Source organism: Euprymna scolopes, chromosome 22 (assembly GCF_053919585.1).
Source record: "Euprymna scolopes isolate OS-2025 chromosome 22, ASM5391958v1, whole genome shotgun sequence".
Taxonomy (NCBI): Eukaryota; Metazoa; Mollusca; class Cephalopoda; order Sepiida; family Sepiolidae; genus Euprymna; species Euprymna scolopes.
In genome coordinates, this window is record NC_136503.1 from 110,140,782 (window position 1) to 110,155,877 (window position 15,096).

Here is a 15,096-nt window from a genome sequence, read left to right on the forward strand (position 1 = left end):
CTATGCGTTATTGCCTTGTGTTTACGTCACATGTCACACGTGACAGAGCAAACATGGCCGAAATTATTTTTTCCCATTGAATAATGAAATACGTGTTTTATTTAATATTCCAGAAATATTTAACTAATTTTGACATGGCAATTAGGTAGATAACATTGCTTATTGTTGAAATTGATAAAAACAGTAAGTAGTTATTGTTGTTTTTTTAATGAAAACACATTTTTTTCAGATGTCGCATTTCGCTAAAATAACGAAGTACAAAAATTCAATTTAATATTACAATAATGAAGTACAACAATTTAATTTAATATTACAATAATGAAGTACAAAAATTCAATTTAATATTACAATAATGAAGTACAAAAATTCAATTAAATATAACAATAATAAAGTACAAAAATTCAATTTTATTTTTTTCGAATGAATATAGGCGTTTGTATGTTTTATAGTTTACTAGCATTTCAGCCCGGCGTTGCCCGGGTGTTTGGAGGTGTATGTTGAGAAAAAAAAAAAGAAAAAGCGGTCAATTTTTTTAAACTTTGACCCCTATTATGTCCCCTTAACATTTATTGTTTTGGACTCAAATCAAGTTATTAAGTTATATCCATGTCCAAGGAACCTATATCTAAAATTTCAAGTGTTTAGACCCACAATTGGCGGAGGAGTTTGGTAGAATTCTCAAAGGTCAAATCGTTGAACTTTGACCCCTTGCTCGGGTGTTTGGAGGTGTATGCTGTGCAAAAAAAGCAAAAAAAAAAAAAAAAAAAATGGTTAATTTTTTAAAACTTTGACCCCTATTATGACCCCTTAAAATTTATTGTTTCGGGCTCAAATAACTTTATTAAGTTAGATCCATGTTCAAGGAACCTATATCTAAAATTTCAAGTGCCTAGACCCAAAATTGTCGGAGGAGTTTGGTAGAATTCCTAAAGGTCAAATCGTTGAAATTTGACCCCTTAACAGCCAAATTTCTGGCTGACACCCGTCACATCGATTTTCCCAAATCTCAGTACCCGGTATTTCAAATTTCGAGTCTATAGACTAAAAATGACAGAGTTATTGCGTAGGGAAATGTACACAGACAGACAGACAGACAGACAGACAGATACGTTCACTTTTATAGATATATAGATTAGCCTAGGTTCCCGGTGTTACCCGGGTGTTTGGAGGTGTGTGTTGAGCAAAAAAAAAAAAAAACGGTGGTAGTAGGCAGGCAGGCTCGAACCCGTACTGCAAAGGAAGAAAAGAAAATGAAAAAAAAACGTGACGTCTTTGCTGTTGCGTCCATCGCCAAACCGGAGGTGGCGACGGTTTAAATTAAGGCTAGTCAATCAAAAACAGGGGATGACTTTCAAAAATATCGGCGAAATATATATATATATATATATATATATATATATATATATATATATATATATATATATGTATATATATATATGAACAAATAATTTATAAAACATGTTAAAAACACTTTAAGAAGAGTTAAAAACATATTTAATTTTCAAAAAGGAAACACAAATTAAGTGGATTGTCCTTAATCCACGGATTCATACTTAAAAAATCGGCCTCGGCAGAAGCGTCTTAAAATCTCTCCATTTCTTCATTCTACGCACAATTTATCTTTTAATAATAATATTTTGAACTCACTCTTTTTTCCTTGTACCAATTTGTGAATTATTTCACGGAATTCTGCCTTTTGGATGACATCGAAATATCTTCATGTAACGCGATTCCTTTGGATTTTTAATTTTAGATACGGAACTTTAACCAACTTTTCTTGGATTTTACCGTTATTGGATTTTCTACTCTTCAGCCGACCATCCATTCACGTGAAACCATATTTTCCCCCCATTCCCTCTGCTTCACTATTTTTTACCAAGTAAGCTCTATGGCTTACATGTAGTTTCGCTAAATATTTTGTAATCAAGATCCGATTCCGTATTTTGCTAATTCCTACTCTGATGAGAAGGAAAGTATTTTTTTTTAAACTTCGAGAATTAAGAACAGTCCACTTAATTTGTGTTTCCATTTTTGAAAATTAAATTTTTTTTTAACTCTTCTTAAAGTGTTTTTAACATGTTTTATTAATTATTTGTTCTTATTATAAGCTCTATGTCTTATTTGGTTCTATTGAGCTTTTACATCTGATTAGGATTAATTAAAGTCTTAATATTTATAATATACTTTAAGTTTGCTGTTTTGGATTATCTTTGTAAACTTAATTGTAATTCTTATTTCATTTATATTTATGTGTGTGTGTGTGTGTGTCTGTGTAGAATTCATACTAGAATTGTCCGCAAGTACCCGTGCTACGGAAAATTTCAATTGTAGAAATGATGTTCTTCTGTTCAATCCTCAGTGTGGCCGGCTGAAAAACACAATCTCGAATTATTTAGGAATTCTGTTCAGTCATGGCTGACGGAACGAGAGCATACTACCCCGTGAAGCATTAGAGGATTCCATTTGAAATTCAGTGCAGATTTCCGAGTTTAGCAAGATACACTTGAAGACCGAAACATTATGAAAATGGCACTCCAGATGAGACCAGTAGCACGAAGAATCCAAATAATATGAAAAGCTTTCTTCTAAACGAAGATGCCATAAAAGAATCTAAGTTCAATGTTATTTCTGAAATAAATTTTTTTTTTAAAAGTCATCATCGTCGTCATCATGCAGTCCGTCAATCTTGACGATGACTAGTTGGGGCCTCGGTGTTGGCGTAGTCTCACTCCGTCACCAGAGGACTTTCCACCTTGGCTCCAAACTTGCTTGTGCAGTTTAGGTGCAGTATCTGTTGCGTATCAGATAGACACCCTCTGAACCTCTAATGTTCATATCCAGTGGAGTGGAGCGAACCCATGACAACTGGCAGCAGAGGAGGTGCGCAGCTTCTGGCCGAAAGTAATCTCAGTGAGGCAAACAGTCGCCCTATCGTGTCCGCTACTAAGCCTTTTCTCCCTGAATGAGGTTCCATAGCCTTTTAAGGAAAACTGCAAGGCAGCAGTAGGATTTGAAGTCAGAGTTCCCATCTCTTGTCCTTTTGCTGTGATAAGGCCCACAAGGCAGTGGTGTTTGATTAAACAAAAAGAAATGGATGTTGCGCAGATTTATTTACAAACGAAATGAAATAAAATAATATAAAACTTTACTTACAAAACTTTTTTTATAAATAAACAAACAAAAAACATTGCAGAGATCGTGTCCCTATCTACTTGCTCTCCACACACACACACTTATACAACCGATATATAATAAATTTATCAAAATTTGCTCCAATTTTGTACCTCATCTTATCTGACGGTTGCCTTATATGCCAAAATATACGGTGTTCATATTATTTAGATTCTGTGGATTATTGTTTTCATCTTGCATGTTATTTTCATAACGTTTTAGTTCACATGAAGAAGATCGTAGGTTACATCGATCAAAACGTTTTGAAAATAAAACTCAGGATGAGAACAATAGTTCAAATAATCCGTATAATAAACCGTTTACGAATTAACATTAATATATTTCATGAATATTTTTAAGAGTGGCATGGGGGATATTAAGTCAGTCCTGGAAATGACAGAAACCGTTTACGAATTAACATTACTATATTTTAAAGAGTGGGGTGGGGGATATTAAGTCACTCCCGGAAATATACAGTATTTTTGTATCAAAACAGCACGCAGAAAATACTTTTCTCAAAATTGTGCTTGACGTTTTGAATAGAAGTGAATATGAAGCATCTGTTTGATGCTACACTTCAACTTTCTTTTCCTCAGTCAGTGAAGGAGATATCCTTCTAGACTGAGGCAATTTAAATTTATGCCCCAATCCAGGCTGCCCCTTTTTAAAGAGCTGGATTTCCCCTACATTAAAAAACCGAGTCAGGTGGACAGGTAGATTACGATAAAGTACGAATGAAGATTCCAAATCGTAAAGAAAAATAAATATGAAAAGTTGAAAAACAATTGGTTGGGAATTCAAAAGGGATTTTGTAGTGCCATTTTTTTTTTTTTAATGTCAGTCAATGGACAATGCACAATGGGAATTTGGTAATCAGCCTGCTTTCTCACTGATGATGAGTGACCATCACTCATCAAGACACGCCAACAAAAAAATCTGCCTACAACCCCCCCCCTCCATACACACACCTTAGCTAACATGACAAAAAGATGAAGAAACAAAATAATTAAATCAACAAAAGTTTTATTTTACGTTTCAGGACAAGATTTTTTTTTAATTTTTACAATTCACAATTTACACATTGTCAGGGACTTTTTACATTTTTTTTGTTAAGGAATAACATAGGATTAAATTAAAATTTTAATTTTACATTTTCAATAAAAATAGTGAAACAATATTTTTTACAAAGTGTTTATTTTAATAATTTGTTTGTTTTGTTTTAGTTTTTTTATATACGTATACTGAGCCATTAGACATTTAGAGAATGCAAAAAAAGAAACAATATAACCAGACAAACAATTTTATAAATTTCAAACAAGATGCAAACAAATTTCAAACAAAAAGATGGTTGAAAATGAGTGACTATCCTCTGCCGAATAAACATTTTAGCTAATAAAGACGATCACACAAACACACAATGTTGTATGAGAACAGTGTTGTGGAGTTAAAAGTTATAAGATCTGACTCAACCTCCCAATGTTCCAAAGTGTACAAACTCTAACATGCTAAAACGTACAAACTCAGACATGTTATTTTAAAGCCTTCCAATATTCAAATTGTCTGTTGGTTCTTTTGAGATTAAAAAATTTTGACTCTGACTCCTAATATTTTTATTAGTTTGCCTCAGACTCCTTCCAAAACCTTCAACCGTACAACCCTGATAAAAAAAGAAACTTTATTCCTTATAACTTTTGTTAAATGGTAAAAAATGAATAGCCTTTTGCTGTAAACACTTTCAGTCTAAAACAGAGATTAGCAACCTTTCAAGAAAGGGGACCAATTGGCTATGCAGTGTCTTGGTAAAGAACCATCATGGTATTGAATTAAATTTTCACAGACTCAAACTGATCCATCAAAAAAGTTTTCTTTTTAGCGTTTTAAAAAAAAAAAAAAAAAAAAAAAAAAATGAATCTGATTTTATTGAAATAATTTATCTTATGTTACGACAAAAATAATAGAAAAACAATTACTGATCTCCATCTGGCATCAATTGGGATGAATGGCTCTCGTCTTGGGGAGGCTCCATGTTTTGACAAACTTCTGGGCTTGACCTTTACTCCTGATATGAAATGGAACACATGCATCAAATCTGTTGCCAAGGTTGCTGGAAAAATGGTGGGATCCTTCTATCGATCCAGCAGATATCTACCTGCTGATGGAATTCTCTACCTATATAAGAGCCAGGTACGTCCAAGGATGGAGTATTGCTGTCACATCTGGGTAGGAGCTGCTAGGAAGGACTTATCCTTCCTGGACAGTTCTTCAGAATAGACTTTGTAGCCTCATAGGAGATGCCCTTTTCTCTTCCCTACAACCTCTTTCTCACAGAAGAGACGTTGCTAGCCTGTCTCTGCTTTATAATTTTCATGGCAAGTGCTCGTCTGAGCTCCAATCTTCACAAGAAACACTCGTCTAAGTGAAATGACTATCAATAATTTCCCCCACTCTTTATCTGTGCCTAAACCTAAACGTAAATTCCATGAACAAAGCTTCTTTCTAAGAACTGCACGCCTGTGGAACTCTCTTCCGTTTGATTGCTACCCAGCAGACTACAATATGGTTGTCTTCAAGTCCAACGTAAACAAATTCTTGATGAGCCATTCCTCTTAAGTAATCCAATTTACAAAATTTACACTATTAACGATTATTACAATATTGTCCCATAGACTACTGTACATTCTTTAACCCTTATCCTCGAGTGACTTCTGGGCTTTGATAAGTGGTGACTCCTATGTAAAAAAAAAAAAAAAGTTTCCTAAATCTTTTCGAAAAACAATAACCAAACTCTTGCACAAAATCTATATATCTATAAAAGTGAAAGTGTCGGTCTGTCTGTGTGTGCATTTCCCAATGCAATAAATCTGTAAATTTTCAGTCTTATAGACTCAAAATTTGATATACCGGGTACTGAGATTTGGGAAAATCTTTGTAATCCATTTTCGGCCAGAAATTTGGCTGTTAAGGGGTCAAAGTTCAACGATTTGACGTTTGATAACTCTACCAAACTCCTCCGACAATTTTGGGTCTAAACACTTTAAATTTTAGATATAGGTTCCTTGGACATGGATCTAACTTAATAACTTGATTTGAGCCCAAAACAATAAATGTTAACGGGTCATAATAGGGGTCAATGTTTTAAAAAAATCAACCTCTGCGGTCTCTACCAAATTACTCAATTTCTGGTCTAAAAATTTGAAATTTTACATAAAGGATATTCAGAGATAGGTCAGGCTTTTTAATCGGTTTGGGTCGAAAATTTGAGCTATCAATATATAAATGTATGTATGTATGTTTGCATGTCTGACTAAAACTTTTGACAGAGGCAACGGATTTTCACAAGATCAGTATCATTTTGAAGCTCGCTCCTTCAGAGGACAAATGCCGAAAAATTAGCTAAAAAAGGTGTCGCTTTTTTCGCCCATATTTTCGAAAGTCATCCCCTCTTTTCGATTGTCTAGCCTTAATTTAAACCTACATTACTTCCAGTTTTTTCACGTTCTTTTCCTCCTTTGTGGTACGGGTTCGAGCCTGCCTTCCTACTAACACTTTTTTTTTTAGCTCAACATACACCTCCAAACACCCGGGCAACGCCGGGCTGAAATGCTAGTATTCAATAAAACCTAACATAAAACTGTCCTACAGTTGCTGCAAAAACTTAGAAATGGTAATTTAAGCAACCAATATTACTTAATACTTCTACCAAGTCATTGCTGATGTAACAAAAATTATCATCATAGATTAAATAAAGGGTTCTATTTGAAATTCCATACAGATTTCAGACCTGAAAAAGGATATGAGAACAGTAGTTCAAACAAGAAAAATTATCAATCCTCATCTCAAAAACTCTGAAACAGTTATTTTGGTACTTGTACAGTTTAATCAACACATTAAAAATTGAAAATATTTTTTTAAAAAAATAAAAAAAAAATAAAAAGTTATATTGTATGTATCCGTTATGGAATGAAGTTCTCTGAAAAAAAAATTCTCATAATTTGATGAAGTATATTTTTTTTAAACAGGTAAAAACAATTTGTTATGATACGGATCAAAAGGTAGCCATGTTTTGATTTTTAGGAAGAAAAGCTATTATTTCACATGGGACGAGGGGGTGTCGGTGCTTTAAACTGAGTTAGTTCTCTATGGTATGTTCTAAAAATCCAAACTTGGCTACCTTCAGCACGCTGTCATAAAAACGTTTTTCCACAGTAAAAAAAAAAAAAAAAATACTCGATCAAATTAAGTGAAAATTTTTTTTATTTTTTTTTTTTTTCAGAGAACTTCATTCCATAACAAATATGTACAATAAACTTTTTTCAATATTTTCATTTTTTAATGTCTTGATTAAACTGTACAAGTACCGTTATTTTAATGCTTAAAGATTTTCTTGTTTTATTTTTTAATTTATTTTTATTTGTTTTGAAAATCACTTTGATGCTTGTTTAGTGGTAGTTACAAAACAAAAATACAAAAAAATCTTTATGATGTACATACTCATCATGGAACGAAAATATCACATTCCAAAAATCAGATAAATTGATAGAGTAGTTTTTTTTTTAAGGAAATCAAATTATGAGGAACCAAAGAGGCTAGGAGTGGCCATATTGTTTTAAATTTTGCCAAAATGCAAGGGCAACAATTCAATTCGACTACAGAGATTTTGTTTGTATTCAAAATAATACAAACTTTAATCGCTAAAAATTGTAAAATTTGATTTTATTAATTAAAAAAAAAATTTACATGATTTTTGGAATATCAAATTTTTGTTCCATGACAAGTTTGTACATCATAAAAATTTTTCTGTATTCTTGCTTTTGTTTTTTAGTCAAATGTAATTCTAAATAAGCACCATTTTTTTTCCAATTCAAACAACCAAACTTGTCCTCAATGACCCAACACTTCACTTTTTTTTTCTAGTTGCATACAAGTATTGGAACATAGAGCTAGATTTAAATCATTCAATCATACCTCCAACTCTACTAAAAAAGTAGCAGAATTGGATCACAATCAACAAAATGTAAAGTTGGCAATTAAGTAGTTTGGAATTTTATCAAAGACACCAAAAAAAAAATTTTCCACAGACAATACAAACCAAGGATTGTCTGATCTGATGCTTTGTGATAATTGGGGCTATGACAAGAGAATATTTTTATCATTGTTTTGACTCTCGAGTATATATCTGACACAGTTAATCAATTGAGAACCACATCACTGTATCTAAAAACATATAAGATATTAACTGATATACACTAGAGAGTCAAAATAATGTAAAGAATATTCTCTTGTCATAGGCCAAGTCATAACTCCGCATCCCCCAAAACTAAGCACTCATATTCAAAGAGTAAATAACTGTATAATTCTATAGTCTATATATTCACTGACAAGCTCAACCATTCTTTTATTCAACTTGTTTTAAATAATGTAGACGATGATGATGATGTAGATGGTAATGGTGATGATGGCAGTGTTTGTTCCATTATGTAAACTCCTGAGAACACCGTTCGACTCGCGGCTCGACAACAATCTCTTTTCATGAAGGTTGGTAGATTTTGCTTATATCTTCGTACTGCATCTTCTCAAGTGTACGGCCGGCGAGCGGACCCTAGAAATAAGAAAAGAAAAAGATTTATAAAACTTTATGGGAGGAAGTGATGAGGATCGATTAGATAGAAAGAGGGATGAAGAAAGACCTGGTCAGAGACAGGTCGGCTTGGAAGTCAATTTCTAAAAGCTGTACAAAAACATGCCAGCATGTAAAACAGACGTTAAACTGAATATGGATGATGAAAGTTCTTGGGTTAATCGATGGAGAACAGTTGAGATAGCAGGATCAATTCACAGGGCATGCCTAAGGAAAACACAAGTGCTAATAGCTTTGAAGGATAAATAAAGACCTGGCCAGAGATAGGTTCGTTTGAAAGTCAATTTCTGAAAGCCATACTAAACAGATGTAATAAAGATGGCAAAACGATGAAGGTAATAGCCTGTAGGGAAGCAATCTCAGGTGTTTGAAAGCTGAGTAGTCCTGCTCATGGAAATTCCATTTTGTCTTAATTCCTTCTGTGAATGTTTGACAAGAAACCAGGGATCGGAGCTCAGTCGAGCATTCTTCATGGAAATAATGATAGAGTAGAGAAAGACTAGACATCAAGACTGAAACAGGAAGGGGTTGGGATGGCGTGGGGGTCAAGTAACCAACCACCATGTCTAGATGCGTTCATTTTATTTGTTTAAATCAGAAATTTCGAAACAATTACACGCATACATGCTAAACAAATAACCTAAAAGTTGTTAGCGGAGACAAGATCAAAGTGTAGTATCTGTTCTTCAGATGCTATACTTCAATTTCTTGTTCTGCTAGTGGAGGAGAAATCCTTCACGACTGAGACAATTTTTATTTTTTTGTTCCTTTTCTCCACATTAAAAAACGACCCTGGTGTCTAACTCTGTTCCGTGGGGAGTTGATTTGCTTTACGGCATATCAACTATCTATGGGTCATTTAATGCCAAATATAATTCTATAGGTATCATAATTAATCATATTCTTAGAAGACATTGCACTATTCTTGGAAAACATTACTATTGAGAAACATTACTATACTATTATAACTACACAGACGGATTATTTTGTGCTATTTTTTTCACACAACAAAGATGTTTGCTCTTTACACAAGTAACAGCAGTCCTCTTCTTTTTTCTCCCAACAATAAATCACATACAGCGAATAAGATGGCGTTCATAAACGAAAAAATATCTGTTGAGCAAAAAAATCTGTCTTTTATCTTGCCAGCTCAAACTCCCAGCAACACCTAAATTTGCATAAGCGCATTATTCTTGAATCTGAAGGGCTTCAGGTTTGCACACCACTGCATCCGTTCACCAGGTACACACCAACCATGGCCGCTTATTTATATGCCTCTTCACATGGTTAACATGCTAAAATAAGGGGGAGATGCAGAAATTTTGACCAAAAAACAGAAATTTTTTCCCCCCTTCATCAGAAACATTGCTCATGGAATGTGAGGAATTCAATGCCTCCGTTCAGTCTCGCAAAACAAAGGATACCCCCTGTAAGGGCAGCTGTATATGTAATTGTGAGGCAAGAGTTACCCAATCACCAACCACGCCTCTCCTGAATCAGCACTGTTTGAGTCTGGTGGCAAGGGGAAGTTAAAGACAACTGGAAACAATGCGGAGAACACATACAGCACCTGGAAGTCACCCATCTGGTACTGGCCAGGCTCATTGTTGCTTAACTTCGGTGATCTGATGGGAGCCAGTGTGTCAAACGTGATAATGCCGTATTATAAACACGAGAACTAAAGAATAAAATAAGAGAGGTGAGAGTTACAAGATTACCAGAAGTAAACTCAAGGTCCATTTTCTTAATACTCTAGCATTATTTTCATGGAAGATACTCGACTAAGCTTCAATCTCTGGTTCCTTCTTGTAGGACATTTACAGCAAGAACCCCTCTTAATACCACAACTTCAACTTTCCTTTCTTCCTCTATGTTCCTAACATCAAGTGAATTTCCATGAACAGAGTTTCTTTTAAAGAACTTTGCATCCGTGTTACATGTTACCAGGGTTTCTTTCCAAGAACTTTCCACCTGTGGAACACAATCACAGAACTGCTTTTCTGCAGACTATAACAGTCATCTTCAAATTCAATGCCAACAAATACTTGTCATAACCCTGTAACAGAGCACGGACACGCATATGGGAACTTTGTGTAAATGTCGAGCCGTGTGCAAAATGACATCAGAGTAAGGATAAAGAAAAAAGTATAAAAAGAACGAGGACGTTAGAGACGTGAGTGACGTCACAGCTGTAATGAGAAGTCACACGTGGCAGGAGAATGAGGAATAAAGATCTTTTCTTAAAACCTGAAACAGAAGTTGAAGTTCTTTTCTATTCTTTGTCTCTTTTGCGAGTTTATAGCATGTTGGGGCCCGCATGCCTACATGAAAATGCATGTGTAATATTACAAACCGTCCTCACAAGTAATTAAATTTTGTTCATTCTATTCATCTTCAATTCTCTCATAATATTCATCATCTTTCAACTAACTTGTTGCAATTGTGCCTCCTCGATGTACATCTCCCCAACAAACTCGTTTAGCAACAAAATCATGCCCCTTCACTGTTGAGGTCCCTAAATGCCAGAAAGCTTTTTACTCTAATAGTTTCTTTCCTCAAACAGCTAGACTTTGAAATTCCCTTTCTCCTACTCACTTCCCTGACTGTACTGATATGCAGAAGTTTAAATGTAATGTAAACTAACATCTTGTTGATCTTTCCTAGGCATGGTCCCAAAAAGTAGTCCCTTATGTCCAAGTTGCGATACGCCTTATTAGAGATGAATGTGAGTAAAAAAAAAAAAAAAAAAAAAAGGTTCAATAGGGTTTTCATTCAGCGTAGTCAATTCCATAGTCCATGGAAGTATCCACTAGCCCAATTACTCCTCCCCTCCTTACAAGAAGTCTTATATGGAGAAAGGACATCTTGACAAAACAATGATGTATTTTTCTGCTTAAATTCTCTATTTGGTAAAAATATAGAATTTCCCTTTTTTTTCGTTGTTCTTTTAATTTATTTCCTAAAATAAATCTTTGAATTTATTTTCTAAAATAAACCGCATGCCAACATTAAAATGCATGTGTAATATTACAAACCGTCCTCACAAGTAATTAAATTTTGTTCATTCCATTCATCATCTTCAATCCTCTCATAATATTCATCATCTTTCAACTAAAAACTGATCCACCTTGTTAACCCTTATCTTCAAGTGTGTTTGTTTTAGTCTTGATAAGTGGTTATTTATTAGTATAGAACAGAAACACATCTTTTCATGTCACATTAAGATTTGGCTGAGGGGGTGCACCTTACATGTCGACTGTACACACTCACCTGGTCGATGGTAACTGTACAATAGAATTTCTCCTCGTTCAGTGATTGCAGTCGTGCTACACTCTCTCGATAAGCCCCGTTCACTATCAACACTTTTTTACCTGCAATAGAATAAGAAACTTATCAGCCATATTTTGCGGTGACAAAAAAAATATAATTATTTTTTATAAATAAATATTTCTTTTCCACAAACATGTTTTATGTTCCATTACACTAACATTTAAATGTGCGAGAAATAAAGCCTATATTTTATTTACAAATCTAGTAAATTTCAGAAAGATCTGCTAAAGGAGAGCCCTTATTTCTGGCAAAAATTGAAGTGGTCCCTAACCACATTAGAGATCTGGTATCTGAAAAATATTTTGCAAGTAGACAAGTTTCTAAATTAGACATTTCCAATCTTCTGCATGGTCTCTCCTCTCTTAAATATTAATCACTTGCAGCAAATCTGCTATTCATATGCAGCTGTCTCGTGCATGTTTACATGACAAACTATTAAGAAATAGTTTGTTCTTGTTTACAAACAGCTTTTAATTCTGGCGTATGCATTACTGAAAAAGTAACATGATGCGACACTTCCATTTCTCGTTCTCTTTCAGTGGAGGAGAAATCCTTCACAACTGAGACAATTTTTATTTTTGTACCTTTTCTCCACGTTAAAAAACGACTCTGGTGTCTAACTCTGTCCCGTGGGGAGGCATAGTAAATAGGTACAACCTTTTTGGGCATCATTGGATTAATTTTTGTTCTCTCTACTAATGCGTTGCTAATCTTGATAAAATAGAATATCAAATACTCATTTTTTCACCTGGATACGATCCCCTCCCTGCTTTAAAAAAAGAAAATCCAAACAAGTATTTTTTTTTTAATGTAATCACCCCCAGACAAGACATGAAGCCATTTGATGTAGAAATATATATTCTTATATTCGCCAAACTTTCACAAGAAACACTCGTCTAGCTGAAAACACTATCAATAATTTCCCCCACTCTTTATCTGTGCCTAAACCTAAACGTAGATTCCATGAACAAAGTTTCTTTCTTATAACCGCACGCCTGTGGAACTCTCTTCTGGTTTCCTGTTTTCCAGCTGACTACAATCTGATTGTCTTCAAATCTAACGTAAACAAGTTCTTGATGAGCCGTTCCACTTAAGTTAACAAATTTACCGAATTTCCATTACTAACGATTACTATATTGTCCAATTGTACACTCTTAATCCTTATCCTCGAGTGGTCTCTGACCTTGATAAGTGGTTATGCCTATGTAAAAAAATAATTTTTTTTAAATATACCAATCCTTATTTAAGAAGCTCAATGTAATTACAGAGCAATATAGTGAATAAATGACAAAAACATCATGAATTTTGAAAAATAGTTTTTGTCATTTATTCACTTATGTTTCATGGTTCAATTTTAAATTCTGAAAAAACAACATATAGAGACATATATTCGATTGAAGAATTTATTGTTTGACAAAGGAATATATAGAAGGGGTTATTTTAATTTCCTTAATCCATGGATTTTCAACAATGGATCATATCATCAGAGGAAATGAAATGCAGTTAGCAAAATGTTCAGCTGCGAATGGACGCTATTTTGCTTTTCAGCACAATTATTGAAAATAGTTTTTTGAGTGGTTGTGGATAATTTTATGGAGAAAATTATACAAAAAGAGAAATTGATATAACCTGGATAGTCCATTATCGGAAGGAGTCCAATGTCATTCGGGGTTATAAATCCGGGTGGGCAGAAAATAGGCCCATGGGAAAAAGTGATATCCCCATATAGCGAAAGCGTACTGTTCCTTATTGATATTTCGAAAAGTATACCGGGCAGCCTTATTCGTTGTTGCGTTGATTGCGTGTTATTTGCTGTGGTCCAGATGCTTTCTCAGTGTCGACAAAGTATATCCGAAATTGGGCGGATATACCATTCCATTGTAATTATCCCAATGAGTAATAGAATTTGAGCATTGAACTAAGTGTGCCATGGACCTCGGAGTCAATAGTGTAGTTATCAAAATACCAAAGATGGCAAAATAATTCTGGTGATGATAGAAAGAATCTGGACCACAGAAAATAACATATAAATTATATATTGCTCTATTCTTAAATATTGAGCTTTTCCTTTTTGGCTAGGATTTCCTTGAAAGTATTACTTTAAGTAATATCTATCAGGATTTTTCAACTGAATTTCTATCAGTGTCTTTTCTCGTTTATATATATATAACATTATAAACCTGTAAGGAAGGTATACAAAATTTTTAATTATCCAACGAGGACTACAAATAAACAAAAAAGACCTTATTCTAAGGAGTTTTGAAAAATGCAATTCTTCTCATCAAAGGAAAGAGGTTTGCAAAATATACAATAAATTTTACAGGTTAATGCATTGAAAGAAACTACAAATATGCAATTAATCATTCTTGCATCAAAAAAGTTATTAAAGAATTAGTGACAGTTTATAGGGATTCAAAATGATTAAGAAAGCAGGAAATCAGAAAAAGGAAGAAAAAGATTGTAAAAATCCAATGAATAATAAGGTAAAATCCATTTAAGGTAAAATTCCATAAAGAACGAGAAAACAGAATTATAGATGTTCAGGGTAAATTAAAGCTTCAAGAAAAAAAAAACATCAGATCACAGAGAAGTGAAGTTCCAGTTTTTTTATATATAAAACGTTAAGGCAAAAAGAAGTGAAGATTCAAAAGATAGCAATCATATATATATATATATATATATATATATATATATATATATATATATATATATATATGGTAATGAAGACAGCAAGAATTACTCTCTCTCTCTCTCTCTCTCTATATATATATATATATATATATATATATATATATATATATAACTACCTAATTTATTCACATAAAATTAATATACGAAAGTATAGATTTATGCGTAAACTTTAAGTATTTACTTCAAAAGTGCTTAATACGTAGGTAGAGCTAGTTAGTAATTTATAAAATATATATGGCGATTAAGCTACACTGAATATTCGGCGT

At 33.6% G+C, this 15,096-nt stretch overlaps 1 protein-coding gene across 1 annotated transcript in view; it reads right to left on the minus strand.

The window, feature by feature from the left end:
• Positions 1–4,498: 4,498 nt before the first annotated feature.
• The window catches only part of LOC145243759 (DNA/RNA-binding protein KIN17-like), a 67,286-nt gene continuing 56,688 nt past the window's right edge, over positions 4,499–15,096 (minus strand). Inside the window, exons 6-7 of the mRNA XM_080106802.1 lie at positions 12,080–12,180; positions 4,499–8,770 (exon numbers count right to left, since the gene is read on the minus strand). Coding sequence (XP_079962928.1) covers positions 8,699–8,770; positions 12,080–12,180 — 173 coding nt within the window. The 3' untranslated portion in view covers positions 4,499–8,698. The remainder of the gene's footprint in view (positions 8,771–12,079; positions 12,181–15,096) is intronic.